The following is a 13,536-nucleotide window of genomic DNA, read 5'->3' as shown; positions in this document are numbered from 1 at the left end:
TTTAAACTTTTTCCTAATTATAATGACTATCACTGTAAATTTTAGAACTAACTCAAATCCAATGGTATTTGTCATGACACTTGAGATGGCTCCTTACTCTTAAACTCTGAATCTCCTTCCAATAATTTGAATAGGATAAAAAGTATCAATCTGTTGTTCCAAATGCCTATCTAAATCCTCTAGTATATTCAGCACATTAGCAACATTTTTTGCTAAATGATTAACAAAAGTAGCTGTCTTAACTTCTTGTTTCAAAGCAATTGCAGAAGCAGTGGTGCTAGCAATTAATGTAATTAAAGCTGTTATGCCAGCAATAATCAAGCCCACTACCCTCTTGCTTCTGCTTAAAGCCTGACTCACTTCTTCCAGTACTTGCAAGCTTTTTTCAGAATCCCAAGGTTCTCTGATACTCAGTGCAATAAAACAGAAGCTGGTTGATAGACCTCCATAACAGACATGCCAGGTTTCAACACATTAACACAATTAGAATATATACAATCAATGCAACTTACATTAAATATTGTAGAAGAAACAAAAGTAATTTTAATTTGATAATTAAAAGAGCCTTAACATATGTACTAACACTTGTTTGAAATCCAAATCCTGTCCCAACTTTATCTCTTGCTAGTGTAACATCATAGAGAACTGCAGCTAACTTCCAAATATGTCTCTGAAAGTGTCCAGAACCAGTCTTCCAAATGAAGACTATTATTTCCAACATTGGATTGATTTCTAGACCAGTCTATGATTGTGTCTGAATAACTGGTCACATTTTTAAAAAATAGAAGAGTCATTATAACTTCTCTTTTTGATTCTCTGTTCTACAAGGTGTAAAAACTTGAGGCTAGGCAGCCTGTCCCATCTGGGGTATAGGCAAGCAAAGGTGGGTTGGGAACATATGTCTAGTACAGTTTCCCAGACACCCTTGTCAGGGCACTCAGCAAGCTCACAGGTCAGCATCCTTCTTTGTCTCAACCCGTCACTCTGGTGGCTACTATGCTCCTTCAGCATCCTCCAGAAAAAACACAAACATGCCCTCTTCCTCATATTAAATACCTGATCAGGATCATTTCATATGCCAGTAAGTGGATCCTTCCCTTTAACCTATGCATAAGTATGCCTAGTTGTAGAGTGCCATAAACACTCAGCAGAAAGTTCCTTGGCATCCAAATTTTTTTCAAAAAATTTAAAATAAAAAAGAACATGATTTAAATAAGTTTGAGGTGTACAGGAATATACCTCCCCCTTTTTTATTTTATGAAGATATTGTTTTAAGGTTCCATGGGCCCCTTCTACAGTCCGTTGTCCTTGACAATTAATTATAAGGAATCCTAGTAATATGGGTAATATTAATTTGCTGCCAAAAAGTCTCAAATGTTCGACTGTGATAGCCAGTTCCATTATCTGTTTTTTATTGGATACTTTATATATCTACATTTCAGATGTTATTCCCTTACCCCATTTTGCATCCCCCGCAGAAATCCCTTATCCTATCCCCCCTCCTCCTCCCTTGTGGGTGTGCCCCCACCCATCCACCCATTCCCACCTCTCTGCCCTTGAATTCCCCCACACTGGGGCATCCAGCCTTCAGCAACCAAGGCCCTCCTTTCCCACTGATGCCCAACAAGGCCATCCTCCACTGTATATACAGCTGGAGCCATGGGTCCCTCCATGTGTGTTCCCAGGCTAGATGTTTAGACTCTGGGAGCTCTGGTTGGTTGGTATTGTCACTCTTCCCATGGGGCTGCAAGGCCCTTCAACTCCTTCATTCTTCTTTCTTAACTCCTCTGTTGGGGACCTGGTGATCAGTTCAATAGTTAGCTGCAAGCATCTGCCTCTGTATATGTCAGGCTCTGGCAGAGCCTCTCAGGAGACAGATATATCAGGCTCCTGTCAGCATGCACTTCCTAACATCCACAACAGTGTTTACAATTCGCTGACTGCACTTGGGATTGATCCCTAGGTGGGGAAGTCTCTGGATGGTCCCTCCTCCAGTCTCTGCTCCACACGTTGTCTCTGTATTTGCTCCTGTGAGTATTTTGTTGTTCCTTCTAAGAAAGACTGAAGCGCCCACACTTTGGTCTTTTTTCTTCTTGAGCTTCATGTGGTCTGAGTTTATCTTGGGTATTGTGAGCTTTTGGGCTAATATCCACTTATCAATGAGTGCATACTATGTGTGTTCTTTTGTGATTGGGTTAACTCACTCAGGATGATATTTTCTAGTTCCACCCGTTTGCCTAAGAATTTCATGAATTTATTGTTCTTAATAGTTGAGTAGTACTTGATTGTGTAAATGTACCACATTTTCTGTATCTATTCCTCTGTTGAAGGACATCTGGGTTCTTTCCAACTTCTGGCTATTATAAATAAGGCTGCTATGAACATAGTAGAGCATGTATCCTTGTTATATGTTGGAGCATATTTTAGGTATATGCCCAGGAGTGGTATAGCTGGATCCTCAGGTAATACTATGTCTAATTCATGTCTTGAATTATTTTTATATTTTCATGTCTTGAATTATTCTTTTTTTTTAAATAATTTATTTTTTTCAAATTGTAATTTTTACTCGTTCACACAGGGGTTATAAACACAAAGAGGCAGGACATGGGGAAGGGGATGACACTGGAGCATGGGGTGTTCGGGGGAATACAGATATCTTTCAGAGCAGGGTGTCGGCTGGGTGAAGGGTGAGGGGACAGGTGGTTATGACTCTGCCTATGATTCACTTGTCCTTATCTAAGTTGGTATTATCTGCCAAGGCTACCTATTTACAAGGTCTATGACTACTCAGGCTGGTAAATTTCCACAAAAGCTGCCTATTTACAATAGCTTATAGCCATCTGTTTCAATGTTTTTCCACAGAGACTCAAGACTTGGTGTTAGTATACATGTATGTCAGGCCTATTACTGATTTTGAGGCCTATGGCTGATTTTAGGCCTTCAGTGTATAAGCAGGGCTGCCCCTGACATCTCCTTCCTTCTCTAAGTATAGAAGGGCTGTGGCGATTTTAGTCTTGCGAAGGTGGGGATAGAGGCCTGACCTCCAGTAATTGAAGGGGACCTTGTAATGGCTCTGGTAAGACTTAGTATTTTGTGTTTGTTTGTTTGTTTGTTTGTTTGTTTGTTTTTTCGAGACAGGGTTTCTCTGTGTAGCCCTGGCTGTCCTGGAACTTACTCTGTAGACCAGGCTGGCCTTGAACTCACAAATCCACCTGACTCTGCCTCCCAAGTGCTGGGATTAAAGGCGTGTGCCACCACTTCCCGGCGAATTATTCTTAATATCTGGATTAGGTGTGTTTTCATAGTCTCCATTCTGATATTTATTTATAACCCTCTTGATCTTTTAACATATTAGGGTGCAGGATGCCATGAGGTTCCATGGTGGCCTGATGGGTGGGATGGCTGGCAGGAGGATTTGACTTGGTGGGGTATACCTGATGTTGAGGGCTACAGGGTCACACATGATACAAGCAGAGCTGATGGCTGGTGTGTGGACAGACTCACTCATAAAGGATCAATCTTACTCTTTTGCAGTTGCTATAACCTTCATTTGTTGAAAAGACTACTGTCCCCCCATGAATGGTTTTGGCCATTCTCTTGAAAATTATTTGACCATATATAATGTAAAGCTGTATTTCTGAGATACGCTATTCTAATCCATTGGTCTACATGTTTATGTTCATGACAGCATGAATCTGTTGTGGTTACTATCATGTATCTTCTTTTTATGTTAGAAATGTTATTTTTCCCTCAACACACAAATACTCTGACCTGTCCTGCCTGCATCACCAGTCTCTGTGGAGTTCGGCTGCTGTCATCTTTGCCTACTTGCCTATGTTCCCAGCACCACTGCATCCTTCCATCCACTTGATCCCCTCTGATACTGCTGCTGCTGAGCTCAGCATAGCATAGCAGGGTGATTTTTTTCTTTCATTATCCCTACCCCCAATCCTCTCTTATTCCCTGCCTGATGCTGCAACCAAACTCAGGGCCTTGGTCCTACTAAGCACATGGTTCACCACCATATTATATCCTAGGTTTCTTTTTCTCTTCTTTAATTATGGAGCAGTACATTATTATAGATTACTTTTTGTTTTTATTTACTTTTGTTTTCTTCTTGGACAGGGTTTTGTTTATTTTATGGTGTTGGGATCAAAGTCAAGGCCTTGAGTATTCCAGGCAAATACTTTACCAGCAAGCTGTACCCTTTATTACAAATCTTTCTTCTGTACTGTTTGTAACAATCCTTTCTGTCACCATATGACATTTTTGTTGTTGACCTAATTTGTGTTTAAGCCATCAAGAGCTACCAACAACCCATGCTTCCTCAAAGAAGAGCCTCTGCTCTTTCCTCTCAGAATAATAATGCTGTCATCCTGGGTACCTAGAAGGATCTGTGTATCTTGAAATTATATGTTCTTTTGCTTATTCTCTTCCTCTCAGGCATCCTGTAGAGATTTTACCCATTGTGTTAGTTCTAGCCGTCAGCTTCAGACAGCTGACTATCAAGCTTGCATTTGGAACATTAATTTATCACCCTTTGGATTTCTGTTGGGTGAGTGATTTTTGCATTAGATCAAATATTCACTAGGGAATATGAAAGGAATTAGCTATTCCAAATACCTTTTATCCTTTTGGGAAAGGTAAGTCAGCACTAGAGTGTTACCTCACTTTGTTCATGTTTGACACATGGATGAGAGAATCTAGAGAAGAATAGATAGTGAATGTCTTACAGGACAAGTAGTATTTTACTTGAAGAGGGAATTATGGATGCTGTTTTATCCAGGGGAATGCTTAAAGTGGTAAATACCCAAGAAGTGACTCTGGAAAGTTAGCTTTCAATACCAATGAAAAGAATCCCAGAATGGCACATTAGTAATGGCTCCTAGCATGGAATAGATGACTAATGTATTATCACTTAATGGCTAGAAGCATCCACAGAGACTTTTCACTGAAGATAACTGACATTCTGTTTTTGTGCCTCCTATTTGTCACAACTATGTATTTTGTCTGTGAGTATTCACAGAAGCACTTGAATAAAAAAAAGCTGAAAAATCCTGAGCTAAGCATTCCAAAAGAAAGAAAAAGATGAACATGTGATTGTACTGAACCAAGTCATATCAACAGTCAGTTAGGAAAGAACATACTGAGCCTGAGATCCAAAGCCAGGCGCTAGTCAGTAAGTTCCCCTTTGCCGGTCTGTAATAGATCCCCATGTCCTGTATAAGAGCTTCTTCATCTACTCATTTGAGAACTGGAGACTGAATATGGGGTCATATGAAGGCTTAGCATGTGCTCTACCACTGAGCAGTTCCCTCACTATTTTTTAAGAAGTGGAGATTATTTTATTAGCATAGTGGAATGGTTTTGGTATTTCCAGTGGCATCTCAGGGAGCAGCTTTCATTAACTAGATCACAGGTCATTCAGTTGGTTGATTGATTTTGTGTTTCTAGCTTTATGTAAAACCCAGGAGTGCCTTTTAGACAGGTAATAAAGCAGATTTATTTTCCTAGGCATACAGTCACTCAGTCTGTGCTTTTTTAGCAAAGGCAAAACATCCACTAATTGAAAATCCAAAATATGAACTAAAAAAGAATAAAAAATACTTTAATTTAATAAAAAATACTTTAAAAAAGAATAAAAAACCTTTAATTACCAAATCAATATTAGCCTTCTAATACTTTTTTCAGGGATGTAGAATACACACACACCATGGACAATGCCCTGCCCAGTCCTTGCTGTCTTTCTTTCTTCCTTTGCCTTTGAATACTACCAAACATCTCTGTGCACTTGTATTGCTCCGTTTAACAACTGTGAACAGCAGCTTTGAGCCTCTCTGCTTAAGACCTAACGTTTATTAACATTTGGTGCATTTTAAAACTATATAACTTGGCAAATTAATGATGTGCTTCTTTCGTTATAACAGATGTGCTCCTGTTTTTAAGCCAAAATGTCAAATTTTTACAATGGTATAGAATTTAGTAAATATATTTGAAAAGCTAGTACTATAGAATTAAGCTAAATATATTCACTCACTATTGATAATATATTTTATTTAATTATAACACATTTAAAATGTTCAGAGACAGCTAAGCATGGTGACACACACCTTTAATCCTAGCACTTTAAAAAACTTATTTATTGCTGGGCAGTGGTGGCGCACGCCTTTAATCCCAGCACTTGGGAGGCAGAGACAGGCGGATTTCTGAGTTCGAGGCCAGCCTGGTCTACATAGTGAGTTCCAAAATAGCCAGGACTATGTGTAGAAACCCTGTCTCAAAAACCAACCAACCAAAACAACAACAACAACAACAACAAAATAAAAGAAATTGTTCAGATGCTTTCTAACATATGTAAATGGAATTTATATTTAAAGCACTTAAAATATTGTTTTAGTATCTCTTTTAAAGAATTTTTTCTTTATTTTTGAGGTTTTCATGCATGGACACAATGAAATACAATCATATCTATCCCTTCTTACCTCCAACTTCCCTCCTAACAGTCTCAACAGGGACCACTCTTGTGAAGAATGGGGCCAGGATGTCTTTGTCTTTTTTTTTTTTTTTTGTCTTTGAAGAATAGGGGAAGGCATATGCCATGGTAGAAATCAGAGAGTTGTGAGATTAGTTTTTTTCTTTCTATTACCTAGGACTTAGGTACTGAATTCAGGCTGTGTTTACATGCTAAGACCTTTATTCTGTTACTTTAAAAGTGATCAGAGTTTTGAAAAAATAAATGGCTTGTTTATTTGTTGTGAAATTTACTATCTGTTGTGTAGAAGATGAGTTTCATGATATTTTGGTGCTTCTTCATATTTATAAACAGGATGATTTTACTGCTTCAAGAGAGTTCATCACATAGGACTTTTCATAATTCTCTTGAATGTTTGCTGGGCTGTATTTAAGTCAATTACCCTTGTGTGTAATGAGAATGGTACTGGTTTGTACAAGAAGTGTACAATCCTGTGTTAAAAATCTAGGTTTCAGTTAGTAGAAACATGATACACAAAAACATTTGCTGTCACTTCATTTCATACATTATTTTAGATATAAAATATTACAAATTAAATTTGTATAGATTGATACTAAGAAAGGAATGTTATACTTAGTAGCTGTTCAAAAGTACAATTTTTATGTTTGTACTAATAAGGTGTTCTTTCTCTAAACAGGAGAAAACATCCATCACCTTCCACCTGTGAAAGCCCCTCTTCAAACAAAGAAGAAAATAACGAAACATTGTTTTCTTTGTGGAAAGAAAACAGGACTGGCCACTAGCTTTGAATGCAGGCAGGTGGCCAGCTGGAGAAGCTGAGAGGCTTTCTCTGTGGGGACTCAGCATGGTATAATGCAGAATAAAACACGTTTAAATGGCTATTTATAACATCCAGATGATGTTCTAATAGCAGCCCTCAGATGAATTCTTAATTGGCTAGAGAGAGATAGATAACTCTTTAGTTTTCAAAAAGCATAAGTAGACACTCCACAGTCGTTGAACTAGGACATTTAGGCCAATTGATTTGTTTTAATAGTTCTTGGAAGAGCTCTCTCCTTATGTAAACGGAACAAAACTGAGCTCAACTGGCAATTAGTTTACTATATATTTTAACATTTGGTACAGTTATTTCAAAACATATGGATATATATTTTTAAATACTTCTCTTTTTGTAAGTATGCCTTTCATTAACATTGATATCTTCCATTTGTGTGAGGACAAATATTTAAAAGAATTGTGACCTTTATTCTGTTCACATAAATCAAGCTTATTTTCTTGCTGGTCATGTGTTTTAAGTTTTCTCATGGCATAGCTTTTTGTTTGTTTGTAGGTTTTGTTTGGTTTTTTTTTTGTATTTTGTTTTTTGTTATGAGACAGAGTCTCATGATTTGCCCTAGCTGGCCTGGGTCTTGCTATGTACATCAAACTGGCCTTGAATTCACAAAGTTCTGCCTCTGCCTCCTGCTGGGATTAAAAGCACAAACCACCATGCCCAGCCTTACATAGCTAATTTCTGTATCACCTAATTTTTTCACGAGACTTAATTTCTTAGAATTCAAAATTTCTAACGTAAGAGATATGTTTATCAGCTTTTCATTGTTTTCCTTCAATAGTTGTCATTCGTGAACAATTATCTTATTCTTTTCGGAGGCTTTATACTGATGTGTGGAAGGGAACTGTTGGTACTCTAATTGCTAAGGAGATCTACAGGGCTTTGTTGGCCTACCTGAAGTCAAGCTAAAGAGATGAGACCTCTGTGGAAATGTGGCTATTCACGTAAAGTTTTTTTGTGCTTTAGATGTGGAAACAACTTCTGTGCATCTCATCGCTATGCAGAAGCTCACGGCTGCACTTACGACTACAAAAGTGCAGGGAGGAGGTACTTGCAGGAGGCAAACCCTGTGGTCAACGCACCAAAACTTCCCAAAATCTAATTCTTCTCTGTGCTTTACTGCTTTGCCTGAGGAATCGATTATATTGACAGAGAACTATTGTTTAGACTGCATTATTTTTGTTCGACTCCAAAAGATTTGCCAAATAACAAGCGCACGTAGTGTGCACTGTTGCAGACTGAAAATGCCTACTGTATTGATGTCTTTATTCTTTGGTGAATCACAAGTTTTAAAAGTAGTTTTAAAATCTTTACACTATAATGATTTAATTTTGTTATTGCATGTCTATGTTAAGTATTTTATATTTGAGATTGGAATTATTTATTAGACAAATCTTCAAAAGATGCACTTTAGGAAGTTACTATTGGCCACGTAACTAGGCTTCCATGTTGTACAGCAGTGAGTGGTTCCATATGGCTCTGTTCAAACTGAGCACAATTTTCCCTTTTTTCTTTCTTTTCTTGTGGGGATGGGATACATGGGATTTTAAAAAAAAGTAAATCCCACATGTGAAAGTTTATGAGGTTTACTAGCAAGTTCTTTTTAAAAGAACATTTGTTTTTTCCAGTGTGATTTTTTAACACATATATTTCTTCCATATTCAGATTGGCATTCATATATGTATCCAGTCTGTAGAACACATCATGTTAATATAGTATACATTTTTTAAAAAGAATACTACTTTTTAAATGGTACTTTTAAAATAACATTATCTTACTTGTTGCCATTAAAAACAGAATCCAACTTTTCATTTTTCAAAAAATGGCTAAATATATATTTAAAAGTCTCACAAACTTGGTTTATTTTTCTTACATATTGAGTGCTTTTACAGGGGAAATTCAAATAAATATTCAACTTCACTATGACTTTATTTGATTATTTACAATACATTTTCTTTTATAAAATACTTAGATAAATAAGTGATTTATTATGCTTGGGGGAAATGACTGGTAGTATAAAGTATTTTAAGGTCTAAGGACTTTGTTCTTAGGTATAATGAATTTTCTCTTCAGGACTTTGGAGGGCCATTGAAGCTAATGTTGAATGCAAGGCAACAGCTGTTTGGTGGCCAAGCTAGGGACAGCACCCTGGTCTCCCACAGGGGCTCTCAAAGGTCATTTTGGTGCTTCATAGACCACTTACTTACTCCACTGAGGATTGCCTGGAGAACTCCTGATACTCTTCTCTCATTTTGTATAAGAGACTAAATGTTGATGGACAGAGATGCCATCAGACCTATAGTAAAGTACATTTGTTAAAGAAAGTGGTAAAAAAAAAAGTGTAATAGAGGAAGGAGCCTCTAAATTAAAGATGGAGGGTATGCTTTTGTTTGTTAGTTTGTTTTGTTTGTTTTTTTTAGATAGGGTCTCAGACTGTAGCTAAGGCTGCCTTTGACCCTCTGTGTAGCCCAGGCAAGCCTTTGAATTTGCAGCAGCTTTTAAGCCTCAGTCTCTCTTGTGCTAGGATTATAGGCTTGAGTTAACACTCTGCTAAAGACATGCTTTGTATGTGCGGCACATATATGTGAGTGCATTCCAAGGGTACATGAGGCCAGAGCAGGATGTCAAGTGACCTGCACCAATAGGTCATTCTTCAGTAACAGGGTCCTAAGTGAGACAGGTTGGAGATGAGGAGAAGATAGGAAAACTGAGGTCTGGAGATCTTATGCAAAGCAAGCTTATCATTAAGAAGTACAGAATCTTATATTCTATTTACACAGGAGAAATGGGACAAAGTTATCAGAAACTATTGAATAGTGGGGTGAAGTTAGCCTAAAGCCAGTCCAGCAGTGTTGTACAAAAGAGAACACAGGCTATCTCAAGTTCATCACAACAGAGCACATAGTGGCCTTAGGACTGATTACTCCAGCTCTTTAGGGGGAAAAGCCAAGTTTCTAGGAACCAAAACCTTAACTCCTCTGAGGCCCTGGCCACCAGCACCAACCTGGGCCTTGCCAAATCTACTCCTGGGCAAAGACACCAAAGTAGGTTCCCTTTGTCTTTTCACTGGGGCCTCTGAGAAAGCCTTAGATCTACCCACCCCTGAACAATTAGGTGTCTTTATCACGCTGCACTGTATTGCCTTGAGATAGGGTTTTGCCATGTTGGCCAGCTGGCTAAACAGCTTCCAGGATCTGCCTGTCCGTGTTCATGGTAGCCCTGTCAGTGTTGTCATTACGGCATTTGTAGCCATGCTCAACTCTTTACACGGGCACTGAGTGTTTGCACTCGGTTCCTCATGCTTGTTTGCAGTGCGAGCACTCAATCACTGAAGCGTTTCTCTAGGCCCTGAAAGGAATGCTTTTAAAGAGGAATACATAAAGAGTAATGAGGCATCTGTGAGAAGGTATGTCTTCTCTTACCAAGTAATAAATGTGTTTTAGAAATATAAAAAGTTGCCAGGAGGAGGTAGCTCATGCCTCTAATCCCAGCACTTGGGAGGTAGAGGCAGGCAGATCTCTGGGTTAGAGGCCAGCTTGGTCTACACAGAGAAACCCTGTCTTGAAAAAAAAAACAGCAACAAAAAACAAAAAAACCAAACAACAAAACAAAAACAAAGAAAGAAAGATAAAAGTTAAAAATTCCTATGTACAGGCACTGAAAAATGAATCAAAGCATATTTGTTATATAAATATGAATATGTAGGTCAGGCTGGATATATGTCTTGGGTACTTTCAACTCATAATTAGTAGCAGAAATAAGTCTTTATGTTCTATGAATGATTTTGGTCAAAGTTGCATCAAGTTTTGTCTGATACTGGAGATGAGATGGTAGCCTCAGCAAGCACCCTGCCGAGCCACACCCCAGCCCACAAATGAGTTACTTTGTAGTTTCTGAGTCATTTAGAAATGAAACACTGTAGTTATTTTTTTTTATCATTATTGAGAGGGAAAGACAAGATCTTTCTTCCTTTCAGTGATGAGTTGTGCCCTGCACACAGCTCTCAGTAACAGCCTTGAATAAATGAACTGCCATATTGTACAACCTGTGTAACTTATAAAATAATTTTAGCGGGGCGGTAGTGGCTCACGCCTTTAATCCCAACACTTGGGAGGCAGAGACAGGCGGATTTCTGAGTTCGAGAGTTTGAGGCTAGCCTGGTCTACAGAGTGAGTTCCAGGACAGCCAGGGCTACACAGAGAAACTCTATCTTGAAAAACCAAAAAAAAAAAAATTAAATAAAAATAAAATAATTTTAAATCTCAGTGCATTTTATACCCTGTTTTTGGTTTGTAAAAGCAGCATATATTTGGTTTCACAGTCTGTGTATTCTTAACTTTTTGTTGTTTTGTTGTTTTCAGACAGGGTCTTACTCCTTAACTCAGGATGGCCTGAAACTCACAATGTAACCTTGGCTGGCTTCAAACTTATGATGGTCCTCCTGCCTTGACTTGTCAGTATTTTAAACTTTTAACTCTGTAGAATATTTCAAGTTACCTTTAGGGTCTAGGGATGTAGCTCAGCTGGTAGAGTGCTTACCTGGCATACAAAGCCACAGAACTGGGTGGGTGCACCCCTGTGATGTACCTATGATCCTACATTTAGATTGGAATCCATGGGGAAGCAGAGACCAGAGGGTCAGAAGTTCCCAGCATCCTTGGCTTATGTGGTCAGTTAGAGGCCAGCTTGGCTCCATGAATCTGAATATTAACAATAACAACAATGAAACAAAAACAAAACAGAAATATTTAGTGCAATTTAATCATTAAGACATTGGAAAATGTTTATATGCTTTATATTAGTACTTCTGAAGTGATTTAATTGTAAAATAGAGACAGGAATTTTCTCTTAGAAATAAAATGGTTTTAACTCATCCTGATAATCAGATTTTGTATCTAGAAGTACTTTTAAAAGTGTGCCCAATGTACCACTGCTGAACACAGGATGGTTTTAGGATGTTTATGGATGGATAAACACTTTAAAATAATTGGGCTCAAAATAAAACTATAAACTGTTCTAAATTTTAAAAGTGAAATAAATTGTTTTAGAATTTTAAAAAGCTGAGTGAAAACTTACAAGTTGCTAGGACACAAAACATCTCAATGACCAAGGAGATGAAGGTGTTTTAACTTCCCTTCATCACTGTTAAATATTTTCAATTTCTAGTGAAAATAATATCTATTTAAAATTTATATATTCATATAAAATTAAAAAAGCTATAATGTATTTTTAAGAAAAAGTTAGAAAAGTCAAATTTTCATCAAAGACCTGATTTTTTTCCTGTTAACCTCTTTTTCTGGCAATCACCTCAATATTTATAAGAATAGTGAACACATGGAGATACTCTGTCATTTTGTGCACTGTCACTGGTGAAGACTGTGAGATGACACATTAACTCAGTACCGCCACTTTTTTTCAGCACAATGGTCTGCTCAGGCTGTCAGAATAAAATGCCACAGATTAGGCAGCTTGAGTGGCAGTTGTGTCAGGACAGTTCCAGTGCCCGGACGTGCTCTGTGTAGGTCTAACAGGGCCCATCTGTGGAGGTTTCTGTCTTGCATATGGGCTGTGTTCTTGTTGTATCCTCACATAACTTTCATGTGTGTGTACAAAATTGAGATGAAGTCACACAGGAAAGGAAGCAAGAATGAAAACTCGGCAGTATCTCTTATAATGCTGATACCAGATGAATCCAAGCAAAGTCTAGCCCCTACTATGACCTAACTTAATCACAATTATGTCCTTACACCTAAAGAAAGCTTGCTGGGGCCTAAGACAGCAATGCGAATTTTGGTCAGAGATATGAATTCATTCCACAATACACACCACTATTGGCCCCACAAATTCATATTGTTATGTGCAAATGTAAATGGAAAATTCTTTTTTTGCCCCACAGCCCCGCAGTCACACACTCTTAATTTGTTTCATAAGACTTAATAGTCCATTCTGTCTTAAATGCCATCTACATCAGGTGTAGGTGAGAGTGAGTCTGATTCAACCTGAAGCAAAATTCCTCTCCAGCTGTAAACTTGTAAAATCAGAAAATGTTATGCTTCCGAAATCCAGCATAGGTTTGGGATAACTATTGCAAAAGGAAAAAGCAGTGAGGGATGACAGGTCCTAAAGTAAGTCCCAAGCCTAGCAAGGCAAATCCCATCAGATCTTACTGTGCAAGAGATAGCCTAGATGGCATCATCACTCTTACTGTAGT

The 13,536-nt window shown here is 38.0% G+C and overlaps 1 protein-coding gene across 1 annotated transcript in view; it reads left to right on the top strand.

Moving 5' to 3' along the window:
- Zfand4 (zinc finger AN1-type containing 4) overlaps window positions 1–8,484 on the top strand; it is a 39,023-nt gene extending 30,539 nt beyond the window's left edge. Inside the window, exons 7-9 of the mRNA XM_028753558.1 lie at window positions 4,444–4,555; window positions 7,170–7,287; window positions 8,292–8,484. Of these exons, the coding sequence (XP_028609391.1) occupies window positions 4,444–4,555; window positions 7,170–7,287; window positions 8,292–8,427 (366 nt within the window). The 3' untranslated portion in view covers window positions 8,428–8,484. The remainder of the gene's footprint in view (window positions 1–4,443; window positions 4,556–7,169; window positions 7,288–8,291) is intronic.
- Window positions 8,485–13,536: the final 5,052 nt, after the last annotated feature.

The sequence above is a fragment of the Grammomys surdaster genome, unplaced genomic scaffold (genome assembly GCF_004785775.1).
Source record: "Grammomys surdaster isolate TR1022 unplaced genomic scaffold, NIH_TR_1.0 125950, whole genome shotgun sequence".
Lineage (NCBI taxonomy): Eukaryota > Metazoa > Chordata > Mammalia > Rodentia > Muridae > Grammomys > Grammomys surdaster.
Note: the sequence above shows the minus strand (reverse complement) of the source record. Positions and strands in the feature narration are given on the sequence as shown.